Raw genomic sequence first — 22079 nt, 5'->3', positions numbered from 1 at the left:
GCAAGAACTGGGTTCTGATAATACCAAGCTGTCTTAGTTTCTATTGCTTTGGTTCCTGCATTTGCCTCTAGTTAACTCTGAGTTTGTCTTGCTGACTCTGACTAGAATTTATTCCCCCCTGTGGCCCTGTGATCCTGTTATCTTAGGAGTGAGAGCACTCCCGGGAGACCAACTCTTTACTGGCAAGCTTTGGGTGGTGAGGGCTGTAGGACAGCCTTAGCTCTGGGAGCAGATGTGGATTGGAATGGTCCTGCTTTAGAGTTCCTGTGCCCCATGCTCTCTTGCAGGCCCCTCTTTGGACATTTATTGGAGCAACAGTGCGGTCTCACCTGTGAGCTTAGGTGTGAGAGTGCTCCTAGGAGATGAGCTCTCTCTGGGCAGGTTTTGGGTCCAGAGGGCTGTGGGACAGCCTTAATTCAGAGGTTTCCCTGATGGCACTGGTCTGAGAGAGGAGGACTGAAACTTGTTTGTCCTCCATTTGGGGCTCTATGCTGCTCTTCTGCACTTTGTGTTCCCCATTCACCCTGGAAGTGATTTCCGAATCACTGTTATTGATGGCAGGCCATTGTTATACAGAGGTTGGGAACCTGGTTTTGCAAGGTTGAGTACAGAAAGGCTGGTGCTGCATGTGAGCATCCCCCTGGGTGGCAGCTACTGGGAAATCTCTATGACACAGGCCCTGCAGCTGCTCAGACCAATACCCAATGTTCTTAACAATTAAGCCATCTCTTCAATATCATTTCATCACTTTCTTAACTTGGGCTCCTGTGTCTTTACGTGAGTTGTTGGAATGATTGCTTCTTTGATTATTTACTCCTACAAATAATCTAGTGAGAGTTCACACAGCTGCTTTATGCGTAAGGATACCAGATACTCAGCAAGCAAAAGGGTGAAATAATCCTGTAGGAAAGTAATAATAATTTTGTTTTTTAAAAAAGCTTCACAAGTCAAACTCCCAGTTATTTAAATCTCTCATGATCTCCTTCTTTTAAAGTTCTTTATTAATTTTATGTTACTGTGATAATACATTATTACAAAGTGAACATAACAAAAACATTAACTCGGAAGTCACAGTTTTAAAGCCATAATTCATGATGATATACAAAGACTTTATGGAATGAACAGATGAGATCATGCATCATGATTTACAATGTGGAGGCAAGATAGCATAATGGGTAGGCCACATGTCCTTTGAAATCTGTAATGAAATTCCTACCTGGTTCACACTCCTCCTCAGTAAGTCAATATCTTTTATTTTTTCCTACACATCAATTAAATGGTAACCATAAATTTAAACCTCCTAAAATAAGACATATCTACTAATTTTTTCTGAAGTTGTTACCAAATGGGGACCAAATATTCCAACATATGAGGCTACATGGACTACTGTCATTCAACTGACCACATTGCACTCCCTGTCATCTGTAAGCATAGGGCTATATAATAATGTAAACTGCATTTTGTAATCTTCTTAAATTATTGTATTTCACATTGAACACAGCTCAAAATTTCTGGCTTTTTTGAGACGCAATAAAGTCTTGTAATTGTAGCACTCTATAAAAAGTTGAGCATTTCATACATGTAATATCAAAGAATATGACCTGGTCCCTCAGCTCTTTGTACCCAAATCCCACAGGCAAGAGAGTGGGACTCTCAGAAGTGTGGAAAATCCTGAGACCTCAGAGGAGACCAACACATTTGCTCACATTCCTGGCCCACGCGGAACACATCTAGAGCCTTCTGGATATAGGAACCTAGGATTAGTAAGGAAGAGGATCCTTCTGGTCTCTGCATGTGCCCTGAACTGAAAGTCAGTGGTCAGGAGAGCTGCTGCACATGAGAGCAGAGGTAAGACCAACTCTTTTGCTCTGAGCAGCCAGACTAGAACACTCAGGAAACATAGACCCAGGAAAAGTCTGGGACAGGATCCTTCCAGTTTCTACCTGCACCCAGAGCTGACTCAGTCCCACAGCTTTCTGTACCAAGATAATGCAGGGAGAAAACAGGGCTAAAGGAGTGCTAACACATGGGTTTATAGGAGGGGTCAAGCCACTGTCAGAGGCAGCAAGTCCAGAAACCACCAGTGACAACCTGATGGCAAGAGGCAAGCACAGTAACAAAAGCAACAGAAACTAAAACTACTTAGACTCATCAGAGGCCAGTTCTCCCACTGAAGCAAATACTAGATATCCAAACACACCGGAAAAACAAGATTTGGATTTAAAACCACATATCATGATAATGATGACAGACAACTTTAACAAGGACATAAATAATTCTTTTAAAGAAATACAGGGCAACACGGGTAAACAAGTAGAGGCCCTTAAAAGGAAACACAAAAGTCCCTTAATGAATTACAGGGAAACACAATCAAAATGATGAGGAAATTGAAGAAAACCATCCAGGATCTAAAACTGGAAGTAGAAAAAATAAAGAATTCACAAAGGGAGACAAACCTGGAGATAGAAAACCTAGGAAAGAGATCTAGAGTCATAGGCACAAGCATCAACAACAGAGTACAAGAGACGGAAGAAAGAATCTCAGGAGCAGAAGATACCATAGAAAGCATTGACACAACCATCAAAAATAATGTAAAATTCAAAAAGCTCCTAGCTCAAAACATCCAGGAAATCCAGGACACAATGAGAGGATCAAACCTAAGGATAATAGGTATAGAAGAGAGTGAAGACTCCCTACTTAGAGGCCCAGTAAATATCTTCAAAAAAATTATAAAAGAAAATTTCCTAACCGAAAGAAAGGGATGAGCATAGTCATACAAGAAGCCTACAGAAATCCAAAAGGATTAGACAATAATAGTGGGAGACTTCAACACATCACTGTCATCAATAGACAGATCATGGAAACAGAAACTAAACAGAGACATAGAGAAACTAACAGAAGTTAGGAACAACATGGATTTAACAGGTATTCATACAACATTTCATCATAAAACAAAAGAATATACCTTCTCAGCAGTTCACAGTACCTCCTCCAAAATGGATCATGTAATTGGTCACATAACAGCCCTCAACAGATAGAAGAAGATTCAAAGAATGTCATGCATTCTATCAGATCACCAAGGACTAAGGCTGGTCTTCAATCACAACAACACCAAAAATATAATAAGAGAAAGCCCACATATGCATGGAAGTTGAATACCACTCTACTCACTGATAACTTAGTCAATGAAGAAATAAAAAACTTTTTAGAATTTAATTAAATTGAAGGCACAACATATTCAAACTTATGGGACACAATGAGAACAGTGCTAAGAGGATAACTCATAGCTTTGAGTGCCTCCAAAAAGAAAGAGGAGAGAGCATAAATTAGCAACTTCATAGCACACTTAAATGCTCTAGAAGAAAAAGAAGCAAATCACCCAAAATGAGTAGAAGGTGCGAAATAAAAAATAGAGGCTTAAATATTCCAAGTAGAAACAAAAAGAACTATACAAAGAATCAAAAAAAAAAAAAAAAAAAAAAAAAAAAAAAAAAAAAAAAACAAAAAAAAAAAAAACCAAAAAACAAAAAGCAAAAAACCAGGAGCTGGTTCTTTGAGAAAATCAACAAGACAGATAAACCCTTAGCCAGGATAATCTGAGGGCACAAAGAGTATATCCAAATTAACAAAATCAGAAATGAAAAGGGCGAAGTAGCAACAGAAACTGATGAAGTAAAAAAAAAAAAAAATCATCATATTCTACTATAAAAGCATGCATTCAACAAAACTGGAAAATCTGGATGAAATGGACATTTTTTTTTAAAACAGATACCAGGTACCAAAGTTAAATAAGAATCACATAAACCATCTAAACAGTCCCATAATTTTTTAAAAGATACAAGCAGTTATTAAAAGATTCAAAACAAGAACCACAACAACAACAACAACAGCAAAAAGCTGAGAACCAGATGGGTTTAGTGAAGAATTCTATCAACCTTCATTGAGGACTTAATAATAATACTGTCCAAACTGTTCCAAAGTAGAAGCAAATGGAACACTACCCATTTGCTTCAATCAAGCCATCATTACACTTATACCTAAACCACACAAAGACACAACAACAACAACAACAACAAAAAACTTCGGACCAATTTCTGTTATGAATATTAACACAAAAATACCCAATAACATTCTCGCAAACTGAAAAGAAAATTATACAGATTGAAGGTTTAAAATATAAAATATAAAGAGTAAGTTATAAAATCCACAGACTCAGAGCCAAAAACTGTAAGAAACAAGCCCAGGCAAGTTCAGGGAGGGTGGGGCCCACCTTGCAGCCAAGACTGACAGGCCATTAAGATAAAAAAAAGGAATACAGGAACCAGCCCAGGCTTCTAAAATCCTGTACACTCTAGTCAACACTTACTCTTCTGCTGTGCTGTAATCTCACTGCCATGTTTGAATGAGCCAATCACTTGTAGCCTTGCCAGAAATTAGCCAATTGTGTGTAACCGCGCCAAACCCCCTAGCTTTCCCTATATAAACCCCTTACTTTTGAGTTTCGGGGTTGACATCTCTGTCTCCTGCGCAGGATACGTGTCGGCCCGGAGATCTCCGTAATAGATATCCGTAATAAACCTCGCCTTTGCTTATTACATCCAAAATGGTCTCTCTGTGCCTGGGGTCCGCGATTTCCCAAGACTTGAGTAAGGGTCTCTCTTCGGGAATCGGTGTTTCCTGGGGCACGCCATCCTAAGGCTCGAGCTAGGATCTTTCAAACTAAATCCAAGAACAATTCAAAATGATCATCCATCATGATCGAATAGACTTCCTTCCATGGATACAGGGATGGTTCAATATCCGGAAATACTCAATATAATCCATTATGTAAACAAGTTCTAAGACAAAAACCACATGTTCATCTAATTAGATGCTGAAAAAGCATTTGACAAAATTCAAAACCTCTTCATGTTAAAAGTTTTTGGGAAGATCAGGAATTCAAAGTCCATACCTAAACATAGTAAAAAACAATATACAGCAAACCAGTAGCCAACATCAAACTAAATGGAGAGAAACTTAAAGGAATTCCACCAAAGTCAGGGACTAGACAAGGTTGCCTAGTCCCTCCCTACTTATTCAATATAGTACTAAAAGTCATAGTCAAAGCAGGCAGACAATATAAAAAGGTCAAAGGGATACAAATTGGAAAGGAAGAAGTCAAAATATCACTATTTGTAGATGATAGGATAGTATACTTAAGTGATCCCAAAGTTTCACCAGAGAACTCCTACAGCTGATAAACAACTTCAGCAAAGTGGCTGGATATAAAATTTACTCAAACAAATCAGTACCATTCCTATAACTGAAGGTTAAGCAGGCTGAGAATAAAATTAGGAAAATGACACACTTCAAAATACTCACAAATAATAAAAAATACTAAAGTAAGTGAAAGATCTAAATAATAAAAACTTTAAATCTCTGAAGAAAGAAATAGAAGATGTCAGAAGATGGAATGATCTCCCATACTCATGGATTGTCAGGATTAACACTTAACAATGGCCCTCTTGCCAAAAGCAATATGCAAATTCTATGCAGTCCCCATCAAAATTCTAACTCAAGTTTTCATAGAGTTACAGAGAGCAATTTGCAAGTACATTTAGAATAACAAAAAACCTAGGATAGTGAAAATGATCCTCAACAATAAAAGAACTTTTGGGGAAATCATCATCCTTCATCTCAAGGTGTATTACAGAGCAAAAGAGATAAAAGTTGTATGATATTGGTATAGAGACAGGCAGATAGATCAATAGAATAGAAATGATGGCTCAGATATGAACCCACACACTTGTGGTCACTTGATATTTCACAAAATAGCTAAAATCATCCAGTGGAAAAAAAGGTAGCATTTTCAACAAATGATGCTGTTTCTACTGGTGGTCAGCATGTAGAAAAATGCAAATTGATCCATTCTTATCATCCTGTAAAGCTTATATCCAAATGGATTAAGAATCTCCACATCAAATAAGATATACTCAAACTAATAGATAAAAAATGTGGGGAAGTGCCTCAAACACATGGGGTGGGTACTGGAGAAAATTTCCTGAACAGAACACCAATGGCTTATGATCTAAAATCAAGAATTGACAAATGGGACCACCTAAAATTGCAAAGCTTCTGTAAGGCAAAGGACACTTTCATTAGGACAAAACAGTAACCAACAGATGAAGAAAAGATCTTTAACAATCCTATCTGATAAAGGGCTAAAATCCAGTATATACAAAGAACATAAGGAGTTAGACTCCAGAGATACGATTATTTCGTATTACAAAATGGAGTAGAGAACTAAACAAAAAAATTCTCAGTAGGAGACTATTGAATGGCTGAAAGGTACCTAAAGAAATTTTCAACATCCTTAATCACCAGGGAAATGAAAATCAAAATAATCATGTTTCCACCTCAGAACAGTCAAAATGGCTAAGATCAAAAAAGGTCCTGGTGAGGATGTGGAGACAGAGGAACCTTCCTCTATTTTTAGTGGGATTACAAGCTGGCACAACCACCATGGAAATCATTCTGGAGGTTCCTCAGAAAATTGGACATAGTATTACATGAGGATCCAGCTATACCACTCTGGGCATATACGAAAAGGTGCTGCAATATATATCAAGGACACAGGCTCCATTATGTTCATAGCAGCCTTATTTATACAAGCCAGAAGTTGGAAAGAACCCAGATGTCATTCAACAGAAGAATAAATACAGAGAATATGATATATCTACGAAATGGAATACTACTCAGCTATTTAAATATGGACTTCATGAAATTCTTAGTCTAATGAAAAGTACTAGAAAATATTGTCCTGATTGAATTAATCCAGTCACAAAACTACACATGATGTGCACTTACTGATAAATGGATATTAGCCCAACAACTCAGATTAACCAAAATACAATCCACAGGCTACTTGAAGCTCAAGAAATAGAACAACCAAAGTGTGGACTCTTCAGTTCTTCTTAGGATGTGAAACAAAACTATTCATAGGAAAAGATATGGAAACAAAGTTTTCAGCAGAGAGTGAAGAAAAGACCATTCAGAACCTGTCCCACCTGAGATCCATCCCATATACATATAGCCACCAAGCCCAGACAGTATTGCCAAGAAGTGCATGCTGACTGAGCCTGATATACCTGTCTGCTGAGAGACTCTACCAGAGCATGAAAAATACAGAGGCAGATGCTCACAGCCAACTGTTGAACTGAGAATGGTTTCTCCATAGTAGGATTTAGAGAAAGGATTGAAGTAGCTAAAAGGGTTTCCAAACCCATAAGAACAACAATACAACCAACCAGAGCTTCCAAAGACTAAACTACCATCCAAAGAGTACACATGGACATATCTATGGCTTCAGCTGCTTACATCACAGAAGATGGCTTTGTTGGGCACCAAAGGGAGGAGAAGACCTTGGTTCTGAGAAGGCTGGATCCCCAGTACAGGGGCATTTCAGGATGGGGAAGTGGGAAGGGGTGGTTGGTTATGTGGGTAAAGCAGGAAAAATTTGAAATGTAAATTTAAAAAATCCAATGGAAAATGCGAAGAAAAAAAAAAGAAATGTATATATGTAAAGTACCCAAATTGAAAAAATTAGAAAAATATCTGAATGTAGTTAATGATATTGGTAAAAGGCAAAGTACATTTTCAAAGATAATTTATTTATCCTGTCTTCGGCAACTCATTTAGCATGAATTAGCACAGTGAAACATATATTGATTAATACACAATAATTCTAAAATAATCTTAGATATAGTATGTTTTAAATGGAAATAAATAGTACATCTCTACCAGTAAAAATCATGATTAAAAACTTAGCAAATATTAGGAGTATATCACATCCTCTTTATATTGCAATATCTGGTAGTTCTATATCTGAATTTGCTTGTAAATTCTTAATATTAGTTCCCAAAGCATTATTTATAACATATATGTTCATGTATTTCAAATATTGAAGTTACCACCTCAACTAAAATGAAGAAGAAAAATTTCGAAGTGCAATTTTTGAAAAAATTATCAAAACTCTTGGAATACTATTTATATAATGTAATGATTTTGATTTGCGTTACCACATGTATAGATGTAGACTTTCCTGATAGGCTGCATTGATGAAATAGCTTGGAAAAAAACAAGTTCTCTAAAAATAAGTGTTATATGTGCATTGTAGTAATGATAATATAACGATATGCAGGATATAACTCCAGGATGAAATAGACTTCAATCATGAAAACATTTGAAAAATCATGAAGTAGAAAAGCCCCGATCTGCCTTCTAATTTGTATCTGTGCTGGGAGCATTGCCTCTGCTCGACTCCCAAGAAATCCTTACATGTTCATTATCTCAACTGAGACAGCTACTCTGCTCCAATACCCAGCCTTTCTGGAAAGCTGAGACCTCAGGTTTCCTTTTCCTTGCCCTGCCTGAGATGTATGCTCCTTCTAGTTTAAAACTCTACCTACAGCAGAACATATGCTTTGGATCCAAATATACTCAGTCCAAACCCCACTAGCAGCACAGGCCCTCAGGTATTCTGATTCACTCAGGATCTCAGGATTAAAGGTTCACAGGCTCACAGGCTCACAGGTTCACAGGAGGGACAGGCTCCAGAGAGAGACATCAAGGCCAGTTAAAGCCAGAGATAACTAGATGGTAAGAGGTAAGCACAAGAATATAAGGAGCAGAATACAATAATGATTGTCAACATCACAACCCTGTTCTCCAATGACAGAAAGCACAAGATTCCCCTTCACACCTATAGAGCAAGATTGAAATCTACATTCTCATCTCTTGAAGATAATAAAGCACAACAAGAAGGACATAAATGAAAGCAGTGCTAAAAGGAAAACAAATAGTTCTGAGGGCCTCCAAAAAAGAAACAGGAGAGCATACCTTAGCAACTTGACAGCACACCTAAAAGTTCTAGAACAAAAAGAAGCAAATATGCCCACGAGGAGTAGAAGGCAGAAAATAATCAAACTCATGGCTGAAGTCAAACAAGTAGAAAAAAAAGGACCATACAAAGAATCAAAAAAAAAAAAAACAACAACAAAAAAAAAAAAAACCAGGAGTTGATTCTTTGAGAAAATCAACAAAAGAGATAAAACCTTAGCCAGACTAACTGGATAGCACAGAGAGTATATACAATTTAACAAAATCAGAAAGGAAAACGGAAACATAACAGAATCTGAGAAACTAAAAAAAAAAAAAAAAAAAAATCAGATCCTACTACAAAAGCCTATATTCAACAAATCTGGAAAATATGGAGGGAATGGGCAATTTTCTAGACAAATACCAGGTACCAAAGTTAAATCAGGAGCAGATAAACCATCTAAACAACCCATAATTTCTAAAGAAATAGAAGCAGTTAATAAAAATCTCTCAACTGAAAGAAGCCCAGGATTAATGGGTTTAGTGAAGGATTCTACCAGACTTCATAGAAGACCTCATACCAATACTGTCCAAACTATTCCATAAAATAGCAGAGAGAGCATTACCTAATTCTTTCTATGAAGCCAAAATTTCACTTATAACTAAACCACACAAAGACTCAACAAAGAAAGAGAACTTCAGACCAATTTCCCTTCTGAATATTGATGTAAAATTACAAATAAAATTCAGGAGAAAAGGAATCCAAGAACACATCAAAATGATCATCCATCATGATCAAGTTGGCTTCATCCCAGGTATGTAGAGATGATTCAATATACAGAAATCCATCAATGTACTCAACTAAAAAAGAACTTCTGGGGGAATCACCATCCCTCACCTAAAGAAGTATTATAGAGCAATAGTGATAAAAACTTTATTGTATTAGTACAGAAACAGGCAGGTATATCTGTGGAATAGAATTGAAGACCCAGAAATGAACTCACACACCTAGGGTCACTTGACCTTAGACAAAGAAGTTAAAATAATCCAATGGAAAAAGAATAGCATTTAAAAAATAAAGCTTGAGTCCAAATGGATCAAGGACTTCCACTTCAAACCAGATACACTCAAATTAATAGAAGAAATAGTGTGTGGGGGAATCCTGATCACTTTGGCATTGGGTAAAATTTCCTGAAAAAAGAAATAAGACCAATGGCTTATTATCTAAGATCAAGAATTGACAAATGGGACTTCGTAAAACTGCAAAGCTTCTGTAAGGCAAAGGATATTGTCATTAGGACAAAATAAAAACCAACAGATTGGGAAAAGATCTTTAAAAAATCCTACATCTGATAGAGGGGTAATATCCAAAATATACAAAGAACTCAAGGAGTTAGATTCCAAAGATCCAAATAACTATTAAAAATGGTGTGCATAGTTAAACAAAGAATTCTCAGCTAAGGACTATTTAATAGCTGAGAAGTACCTAAAGAAATGCTGAACATCTTTAGTCATCAGGGAATTGCAAATAAAAAAACCCTAAATTCTTCCTCACACCAGTCTGAATGTCTAAGATCAAAAACTCAGGCGACAACAGATGCTGGAGAGGATGTGAAGACAGAGAAACCTTCGTCCATTGTTGGTGGGATTGACAATTGGTAAAACCACTCTGGAAATCAGTCCAAAGGTTCCTCAGGCAATTGGACATTCCACTACCTGAGGATCCAGAAATCCCACTATTAGGCTTTACCCAAAAGATGGTTCAACATACAACAGAGACACATGCTCCATTATATTCTTAGCAGCCTTATTCATATTAGCCAGAAGGTGGAAAGAACCCAGATGTCCTTCAATAGAGGAATGGATATAGAAAATGTGCTACAGCTACACCATTGGGTACTACACAGCTATCAAAAACAATGACTTCATGAAGTTCATAGGCAAATGGATGTAACTAGAATATATCACCCTGAGTAAGGTAACCCAAACACAAAAAACACATGTTACACAGTCACTGATAAGTGGATATTAGCTCAAAAGCTCGGATAACCCAAGGTTCAATCCACAGACCACATGAAGCTCAAGAATAATGACCAAGGTGCGGATGATTCACTCCTTCTTAAAAGGAGGAACAAAAATATTCATGAGATGTGATATGGGGGCAATGTTTGGAGCAGAGACTAAAAGAACAGCCATTCGAAGACTTGCCCACATGTGGCATATATATACACAGAGCTACCAAAACTAGAAAAGATTGATGACGCTAAAGCTAAGAAGTACATGCTGACAGAAACCAGATAAAGATGTCTCCTGAGAGACGCAGTCAGAGCATGTCAAATACAGTGGCAAATGATAGCAGCAAACCACTGAACCAAGAACTGGTCCCCCCACTGGAGGAAACAGAGAAAGGACTGAAAGAGCCGAAGGGGCTCTTATCCCCATAAGAACAACAATGCCAAACAACCAGAACTCCCAGTAATTAAACCACTACCCAATGCTGACACATAGAATGACCCATGGTATCCAGCTGCATATGTAGGAGAGAATGGTCTTCTTGGGCATCAATGGAATGAGAAGCCCTTGGCCCTACTATGTTTGCACTTGCAGTGAAGGGTAATGTCGGAAGGGGTGCTGGAAAGAGAGGTGAATGTGGAAGGGGACACTTATAGAAGATAAAGAGGGGGATGGGATAGGGGACTTATTCTAGGAAACCAGGAAAGAGAATAACATTTGAAATTTAAATAAAATATATCCAATAAAATAAAATATAAAAGCATTTTATAAAAAAAAGACATAAAAAGTCCCTTAAAGAAATACAGGAGAAAACATGTAAATAAGTAGAAGCCCTTAAGGGGGAACACATAAATTCTTTAAAGAAATAGAGGAAAACACAATCAAACAGGTCAAGGAATTGAACAAAACCATACAGGATCTTAAAATGGAAAAAGAAACGTTAAATAAAACATAAATGTAGACAACCCTGAAGATGGAAATCTTAGGAAAGAGAGCAGTATTTACAGATGAAAGCATCACTACCAGAATATAAGATATAAAAGCAAAATTTCAGGTGTAGAAAATCATAGAGAACACTTTGACATCCAAGAAATCCAGAACACAATGAAAACACCCTTGAGAATAAGAGATATAGAAGAGTATGAAGATTCCCAATTCAAAGTGTCAGCAAACATCTTCAATAAAATTATAGAAGAAAACTTCCCTAAACTAAGAAGAGATGGCTATGAACACACAAATATCCTACAGAACACCAAACAGATGGGACCAGAAAAGAAATTCCTCCAGTCAGATAATAATTAAAACATCACATGCACAGAAAAAAGAAAAATATGAAAGCAGTAAGGGAAAAATACCCAGTAACATATAAAGGCAAAACTATCAGAATTTATCCTAGACTTCTCAACAGAGACTCTAAAAGCCAAAAGATATTGGGTAGAGTGTACACAGACCCTAAGAGAACACAAACGCCAACCCAGGCTACTATATGCAGCAAAGCTAATAATTATCAAAGGGAGAATCAAAGACAAATCCAAATTAAAATATATCTTTCCAACAGTCCAGGCATACAGAGGATAACAGAAGAAAAAGTTCAGTAGAAAAATGGAAATCACACCCAAGTAAAAGGAAGAAATTAATCTTTTCACAAGCCCAAAATAAGAGCAACACACAAACATAATTCCACCTCTAACAGCAACAACAAGAAAACAGGAAGCAAGAATAATTGGTCTCTAATATCTCTCAACATCAGTGGACTCAATTCCCCAGTAAAATGACATAAGCTAATAGGCTGAATACGTAAGCAGGACCCAGCATTTTGCTGCAAACAGGAAACACACCTCAGTGACAAAGACAGATACTGCTTCAAAAAAATAAGGCTAGAAAGGTTTTCCAAGAAAATGGTCCCCAGAAACAAGCTGGGGCAGCCAGTCCAAAATCCAGTAAAATATACTTTCAGCCGAAAGTTATCAAAAAAGATGGAGAAAGAAACTACCTATTCATTAAAGGAAAAATCCAACAAAATCAACTCTAATTCTGAACATCTATGTACCAAATGCAAGCACACTCACATTTGTCAAAGAAACATTACTGGAGCTCAAAACACACATTGAAACTCTTACACAATCATAGAAGGAAATATCAACACCCCACCCTCACAAATGGACTGATTAGAGAAACAGAAACTAAAGAAAGACCCAGTGAAACTAACAGAAGTTATGAACTAAATAGATTCAACAGGTATCTATAGAACATTTCATCCTAAAACAAAAGAATATAACTTCTTCTCAGTACCTCATGGTACATTCTCCAAAATCAACCATACAATCAGACTCAAAAGTAATCTAGACAGATACGAGAACATTGAATTAATCCCATTTATTCTATCAGATGACCATGGATTAAGTCCAATTTTTAATAACAACAAAAACTACAGAAAGCCCACATGCACTTGGAAATTGCAAAACAACCTATTCAATGATAACTTGATAAGTGAAGAAATAAAGAAAAAAATAAAGACATTTTATAATTTAATGAAAAAACAACATGTTATGTATGGACTGATAAGAGGATATTAGTCCAAATCTCACAATGCCCAGGATACAACCCACAGCCGATATGGAATTTAGGAGGAAGGCATAACAGGGTGTGAATTGTTTCAATTCAGTGTTGATGGTATACCAGGGTGATAGGAGAGGTTGGAAGGAGTGAGAACCTGGGAGGGAGAGAGAACAGGGAGATATAGAGGAGGCAGTATCAGGTATGGAGCATGCGAATGGTTCAGAGGTCAGGGAATTGTATAAAAATATGTAGCAGGGTAATGAGAAAATGGGGATAGTCACTAGAGAGTCCCAGATACTAGGAAAACGAGAGGCTCCCAGGACTCAATGAAGATGATATTAGCAGAGAAGAAGCACTAGAACCCAAAGAGACCACTTGCAATAGACAGGCACGTCTTCCAGTCATGATATGGAACAGAAAACCTATCTCAAAGTTTTTAACTTAGAAATGTTCCTCTCCAAAAAAGGAACATCGACAAAAAAATGCAGAAGAGACTGAAAGAAGAGCCCTCCATGAACTGACCTACATGGGGATTAATCCTGTCTGCAGACACCAAACCTGAAACTGTAGCCATTGTCAAGAGGTCCTGGCCAAAAAGAACCTGGTGTGGCTGTTTCTGGGGAGTTTCACTAGAAACTGACCAATGCAGAAGTGGATGCTTAGAGCCAGCCATCAGACTGAGCTCAGGAAGCCTTGTGAGGGAGTTGGCGGAAGAACTGGAAGAGCTGAGGAGAATTGTAATCTCATAGGAAGAACACGATCAGCTGGCAGCAGCACAGAGTGCTCCAAGAGATGAGACCATTAAATATGAGGCATACAGGGAGGGATCCATGGCTCCAGATATATATGTAACAAAAGATGGTCTTGTCTTACATCAATTAAATGTTTCCCTGTCCTGTGGAAGTTTGATACCCAGTGTAGGGAGATGGTAGAGGGGTGGTGACAGAGAGGGAGAGTTGGTGAGGAAGCACCCTCATATAGGCAAAGGAAAGTGAGGAGAGGGAGCTTGTGTGATGGAGGGGCTTATGGAGTGGTAACCAGGAAGATGGATATTATTTGAGATATAAATTAATGAAATGATTAATTAAAAAAAAGAAAAGCCCCAATCTAAAACAACAAGCAAAATTTTTAAGAGAGAGAGAGAGAGAGAGAGAGAGAGTGTGTGTGTGTGTGTGTGTGTGTGTATAAAAAATTGATTGACTAGGAACAAGAAATGGTATGTGCTTAGTCATTGATGTAGGCACTAAAATTCCAAATACATGCTTATATCATAAGCACTTTACCAAATGAGACAGCTTTTCAGTTTCATGAGGACTCATTTTTCAATTTTTGATGCTAGAGCCTGAGCCATTGGAGTTCAGTTTAGGAAATTTTACCCTTGTGCCAATGAGTACCAGATTCCTTTACATTTTCTCTTCTATTAGATTCAGTGTATCTAGATTGATGTAGAAGTCCTTGATCCATTTGGAATTAACATTTGTGCAAGGTGACAAATACTGATCTATTTTCATTTTTCTACATACTGACTGCCAGTTAGGCAAGCACTATTTCTTGAAGGTTCTTTCTTTTTTCCATTGTATATTTTTGGCTTTCCTGTCTAAGATCAAGTGACCATGAATGTATGATTTCATTTCTGGTCATCAATTCTACTCCTTTGATCAACCTGTCTGTCTTTTATCAATATCCTTCCTTTTTTATTACTATTTCTCTTTAGTAGAGCTTGAGGTCTTTCCTCAGAAGTTCTTTTATTTAGAATTGTTTTAGCTATCCTGGATTTTTTGCTTTTTCATATTAAGTTTGAGACTTGATCTTTCCAGGACTTTGAAAAAATGTGTTGGTAATTTGTTAAGGATTGTGTTTAATATCTAGGTTGCATTTGGTAGAATGGCTATTTTTACTATGTTATTCCTCTGAATCTATGAGTGTAGATCAATGATTTTTTTTTCAAAGAACCAGCTTTTGGATTCATTCATTATTTTTATCTTTGTCTTTTTTTCTATTTGGTTGATTTTGGCTCTGAGTTGCATTACTTTCTTCTGTTTACTTGTTTTTGATGTATTTCCTTTTTCTGTTCTAGGGCTTTCATTTATGCTGTTAAGTTCCTGTATAGAATCTCTTTAATTTCTTTAAGAGTGTCCTTAATGCTATGATTTTTTTTAGTATTGCTTTCATCGTGTCCCATAAGTTTGAGTATGCTATGTCATCATTTCCACTGAATTCCAGGAAGTCTTCAATTTCTTTCTTTATTTCTTCCCTGATCAAGTTATCATTGAGTAGAGAGTTGCTCAGTTTCAAATGAGCAAGTGGGTATGTATCATGTAACAAAACTAAAGAATGAAAAACAAACTGTAGGAAACTCATGTTAAATATAATACATTTGCTTTATCATTGATTCATTGAAGAAATAAGGAAACAAGTAACTGCAGAATTAGAAGAAATACAAACACACTGTGGAAGAAAGTCTTTAATTAGACAAATCTTGTTGTAAGATGAAGTTTGTAACATAAATGCTTACATTTATGCATAAAGATTTGTAGTATAGACTCAAGATGCACATCAAGAAATTAGAAAAAGAAAGAGAAATTTTCAATATTAATGAAGGAAGTAAATAAGATATACAACTGATGAAACAGAAATATATGTCAATGTAAAAATTGGATGGTTCCTTGAAATGATCTAAAAGTAACTTCCCCACTCTTTTGGGTGTAAGCAGAAGGAACACTACTGGTTTTTTTCTATGAAGCAACAATTACATTTATACCTAAACCACACAAACACCCAACAAAGAAAGAGAATTTCAGACCACTTTCCATTATAAGTTATAAATAGCAGTTTGCAAATTCATTTGGAATAACAAAAAACTTCTGGGGGACTCACCATCCCTGACCTCAAGATGTATTACAGAGCAAAAGTAATAAAAACTGCATGGTATTGGTTCAAAGATAGGCAGGTAGATCAATGCAATAGAACTGAAGCCCCAGAAATGAAGCCACACACCAATGGTCATTTGATCTTTGACAAAGGAGCTAAAACCATCCAGTGCAAAAAAGGACAGCATTTTCAAGATAAACTAGAGATCACCATGTAGAAAAATGCAAATCTATTCATTCTTACCCATTTGATCTGGTCCCAAGATTTTATATTATCTTACTTTTGGCCAAGGCTACAATTTAATAATTAATCATATGCCTATATTAAGGTTTATTATTAAAACTTGAGCCAATCCTTGTTTTTACATAAATTCTGATATTATCAATAGTGAATGTTAGGCTAATTCCAGTCACCTTTATATTGAAGAGTAAAATTACCTGGCTTTTAAATATGTCAGGAAGCACAAATATTAGTTATCTCTTCTTTAAGGTTTAATTTTATTTATTTATTTATTTTTAATAAAAATACAGTCTTTAAATGTTACATATTTACCCATCCAGTATATTTTCTCATTAGTTTGTAGTTCTAATCATCAGCATTTGCTCTTCTCCAGCTGAGTCAAATTGAGTTACAGTAGCTACAATTTATTTTTTGCGTATATTTTAAGAACAATGTTTTATTGAGTTTCAGTAATATAATAGGCAGGATAAGATAGAATTATTAAAGATACATGAAAGAAAGAATACATAATTAGGAAATAACACAGCCAGGAGAAAGAAGTATGTGTGGAAAAATATAAATGGAGTGAGAGGGAGTGAATACCAAGACTCTAGGTGTGGAGAATTTGACATTTTTCAACTATGACAATGTAGTATCTTTTCATTCTTCAAATAAAGAGATTCATGCAAATTTGTATCTGATGTCTTAAGTATTTTTAAATAATTTTAGGCATTCACCATAAACCATAAATATGCATTCTTGAGATGCTTGACTTTTCAGTGATGTAGATAAATGAAGATTAGAATATGATTCAGGAGATATTGATGTAGTTCAATGGCTTTGAAATATAGTTGAGAATGAGAATATAAGAAAATATTTCACACTAGCAATTCTATAACACCATTGAAACTTAAAAACAAAGAAGAAATCACACCCAAAGAAGTAGATGGTACAGATAAGCCATACAATGAATCTATGAACAAATATTTGATCTTGTAAAAAAATCAAAAGGATAGACATATCCTTGTTCAAAGTAACTAAAAATTGAATAAAGATTATTCAAACTAAAATATTTAGAAACAATAAGGGAGACATAATAGAAGAAACCAAGAAAAAACAACAAATCATAAGTGGAATACTCTAAAAACTTCAACAAATAGGAAAACCTAAAAGAAATGGAAATTTTTCTCAATACATTCCAGTTACCTTAGTTAGGTTAATATCACACTAGCAATTTAAAGAGTCATATATCCTCTAATTGCTAGTGAATAGAAGCAGTCATTGTATAAGTGTCTTAACCAAAACATGCAAATAAGCAAATGACAGCAACAACATCAACAAAAGGCCAGAGGCAGATGGCTTTAGTGTAGAATTTTATTAGAATAAAATGGGTCATTTAAATTCTTCCACTAGAAGACATGAATCCCCAAGCATGAGGAGATGAAAAAAGCAAGATGGGGCAGAAGGGTTTTTTTCACTTTACCATTTCCAAGAGCTGGGTTCTTTCCCTAACCTGTACATCCTGAAAGTATGAGTAAGCTCCCCCCAAACTTCATCCTGACTTCCAAAAGCTTGAGTTACCCAAGATACAATTCACAGACAACATGAAGCTCAAGAAGAAGGATGATCAAAGTGTAGGTGCTTAAGGCCTTCTTAAAAGGGGAATAAAAATGCTCATAGGAGGAGATATGAAGACAAAATTTGGAGCCGAGACTGAAGGAATGTCCATTCAGAATCTGCCCCACCTGGGGATCCAGCTCATATACATACAGCCACCAAACCTAGACAATATTGATGAAGCCAATAAGTTTATGCTTACCAGAGACTGATATAGCTGACTCCTGAGAGGTTCAGCCAAAACATGAAAAATACAGAGGAGAATGCTATCAGCAAACCATTGAACTGAGAACAGGGTCCCCACTGGAGGAATTAGAGAAAGGATTGCAGGGGCTTGCAACCCCATAAGAACAACAATAACAACCAGAGCTCCCAGGACACATGGACAGACTCATGGCTCCATCTGCATATGTAGCAGAGGATGGCCTGGTTGGGCACCAATGGGAGAAGTTCTTGGTCCTGCCAAGGCTGGAGCCCCCAGTATAGATAAATGTCAGGGCGGGAAGGCAAGAATATGGGAGAGTGGTTCGGGCGGGGAAACACCCTCATAGAAGGAGGAGGAGTGGGGGTAGGATAGGAGCTTATGGCGAGGAGCCTCATCCATTACAACCGTGTTGTATATGGAGGAGGGGCAGCTGAAATATCCTGTGCCCTGGGAGTCAGCCAAGAGGTAGACAAGTGCCCCACTCTGGAACAATATGCCATGAGAACTTTTGCAGATGCCTTGGAGGTCATCCACATGGCTCTTTCAGAAAACGGTGACATGAATCCCTTCCAGACCATGACTGAAGTCCTAGCCAGACAAGTGGAGGAGTCTAACCCTGCCCCGTAGATTGACTACCTGCACAAGGACAGTAACAATATACAGTATCAGCATGTTATAGAAACCTTGACTGGCAAAAAGCAGCAGATCTCTCTTGCCACGTAGATGGTTAGGATGATTCTGAAGGTTCATGATGGTAAGCCTGGAGAATCTGAAGAATAAACTGTACCACTTACCCACTGTGACTAAATAATGAGTGTGTCATGCTGAAAGAAAAATGAAAAATAAAATCTATTTTCACATAAATCTAGCTATTCATAATATCACTTTCATTTTACAATTTATATTTTAAATATATATTTAAAGAACTTAAATCGTGATTACTATATTGTGTATCTATCACTAAAACTCTTTCCATGTTATTGAACTCTCTCTCAAATTCACCATTTCGTTTGCATTTTGCCACATGTCACATGTACACTTTCTTTTATATATGCATGTGTATTTAATTATACACACATATCTATAAATTGTGTGTGTGTGTGTGTGTGTGTGTGTGTGTGTGTAATGCATGAGTTTCTCTAGTTTTGATCCATTATCCAAATAAATAAATACAGGCTTATATTTATTAATTAGTATCTAGGACTTAAATTAGGCTTGTTCCAAAATAGCTAGCAACTCACATATCCTGTATACATTACTCTAAGATTTGCCACATGTCATGTTACCTCCCTCAATTTCATATGTCTAATTTTCGCTGCACCTGTCTGTGGAAGAGGATAATTTTCAAAAGAGCAATAGAAGCCATAGGTTCTGTTGCAGGTCATGTGCTACCACCAACATCCTTGAAATAAAAAAAACTTCTTTGCTTGTTAATATATTTTTGGTATAATTTCATTATCCTACAAATGAATATACATTCATATATTTGTTTTGAAAACAATGATTCTCATTAAATTTATCTAAGTATATCACTTTCATAGATGATTGCCTAACAAAGCTAATATTTATTAGTAACATTTCTCAGAATTTACAATATTTGACAATGTTTAAACTAACAGAGTAGTAAATATAATATAATTCTATTGAGACAAATCACTCATGAAGAAAGAAGTGATTTTTCAATGGTGACTATAACTTTGTTTACCTGTACTGTTACATAATCACGCCACTTAATTTCTTCACAGCTTCTTTCATGTCTTTGTTCCTTAGACTATACACAAAGGGATTCAGCATCTGAGGGACCACCGTATACAGTACTGAAGCCACTGCAGTCTTTCTAGTTGAGTCAGTCACTGCAAAGCTGATATAGACCCCAATCACTGAACCATAAAACAGGAAAACAACTGACAAGTGAGACCCACAGGTAGAAAGGGCCTTGTAATTGCCTCTTATTGAAGGCTTTTTCAAGACTGAATAGACAATTTTAACATAAGATAAAATAATGCCCCAAAATGGAAGTCCACCAAATATGAAAGTTGCCATGTATACCACGATGTTATTGATAAGAGTGTCAGAACATGACAGCTTGATTATATGAGCCAGTTCACAGAAGAATTGGGGGATTTCTAAATATGTGCAGAAGGATAGTCGCAACACCAACAAAATGTGTAATAGGGCATCTATCATGCTACTGAAAATGGAGAGTAAGGTTAGCACAATACAGATGCTTGGATTCATCATGACTGTGTATCTAAGTGGATGGCAGATTGCAACATAGCGATCATAAGCCATTGCTGCAAGAAGAAAGTTTTCCATTCCACTAAGAAAAACAACAAAGTACATCTGTGTAATGCAATCTGTGTAACTGATGGCATTGCTCTGTCTCTGGATGTTCATCAGCATCTTGGGGACAGTGCTGGTGATGAAGCAGATGTCAGTGAAGGATAGGTTACAGAGAAAGAAGTACATAGGGGTGTGGAGGTGGGAGTCAAGGCTGACAGCCAAGATAATGATGATGTTTCCTAGCACTGTGACCAGGTATATGAAGAGGAAGATTCCAAAAAGAATGAGCTGCAGTTCTGGATCATCTGTCAGTCCCAGAAGAATAAATTCTGATGCAAATGTTTGATTTCTATATTCTGTGTTCCTGAAGAATATGAGTAGATGCAATGAAATCAGTGATCACATCACACAATACTATGTTGTATAAACTATACAAAACCTTAGGGAAGACATGACATAGTGTACCCACTTCAACAAGTTATCAAAATGTTTCTTTTATAGTTGCTGCAATAGAAATATTTAAGTATATTGTGAATGCAAGTGAATAATGAAGCCTATGTCTAAGATTATCCATAATTATTCTTTGTAAATTACACAAATCATAAAATATACTCGTTTTCTCAATCATCTCTCCTTTTTTCACTCTGATTACTACTACCTTTATTACCACTCCTTAACACAAATGTTCATCAACACATTTTAATATCACTTTTCCCATTATTTTTTCAGAATTAGGAGAATGAAATTCAAAAGAATCACTATAGTTTTTGAAGTTGTGGCATAGGAGAAAAAGGTTTGGAGGGATGTGGGGAAATAATAGGGACGGGAATCAAACAAACAAGTGAGAGATTTAAAGTACAATAGTGAGTTATCAAAATGTATGGCATTAACTAAGAAAGAACTTAATCAATATAAAAATCACAAACCTATCTTGAAATCAGAATCATTTATAGTAACCTTTTTTCATAACTTTTCTTTTATTTTACATTTATATTTGCTTATTGATCAATATAAAAATTTACTTGAGAAGTAAACTTAAGCAAAAGAGAAGATGTACAAGAGAAAATTATGAATTTTTAATATGCAAAGCATATAAACACATAACATCAAAGAACCTATAGATTTTCTTTTGTTAGATTCCTTTCATTATGGACAGAATCAAGTTACCACACAGTGAACATCATTCATGATTCAAAAATTATTCTCTCAGTCTGACTTAAAGCCACTATGCATGTTTTATTTGAAAAGTGTTCACAAATTGAAACTTTACAAGTTATTTGATTTGAATGAAAGATAAACATATACAAACTAATTTGTAAAAAAAAATAAAACATTATTCAACATAAGGAAAACTTAATTACATTTTCTTTGGGGTTTATTCCCTGCTATACTAAACAACATGGTATCTCTAGTTTCCAGGATAAAATATACGAAATGCATGGAATTTCTATAGCAG

The 22079-nt window shown here is 36.2% G+C and overlaps 1 protein-coding gene across 1 annotated transcript; it reads right to left on the bottom strand.

Annotated features, from left to right (window-relative positions):
- Positions 1–16020: 16020 nt before the first annotated feature.
- Positions 16021–21004, bottom strand: Or7g26b (olfactory receptor family 7 subfamily G member 26B; the record flags this gene model as incomplete). The annotated part of the gene is made up of 2 exons (XM_087564311.1): positions 16021–16049; positions 20071–21004. Coding segments are annotated over 2 exons (963 nt in total), but the record flags the coding sequence as incomplete, so codon positions are not given.
- Positions 21005–22079: the final 1075 nt, after the last annotated feature.

Source organism: Rattus norvegicus, chromosome 8 (genome assembly GCF_021556685.1).
Source record: "Rattus norvegicus strain SHRSP/BbbUtx chromosome 8, alternate assembly SHRSP_T2T, whole genome shotgun sequence".
NCBI classification, from domain to species: domain Eukaryota; kingdom Metazoa; phylum Chordata; class Mammalia; order Rodentia; family Muridae; genus Rattus; species Rattus norvegicus.
Note: the sequence above shows the minus strand (reverse complement) of the source record. Positions and strands in the feature narration are given on the sequence as shown.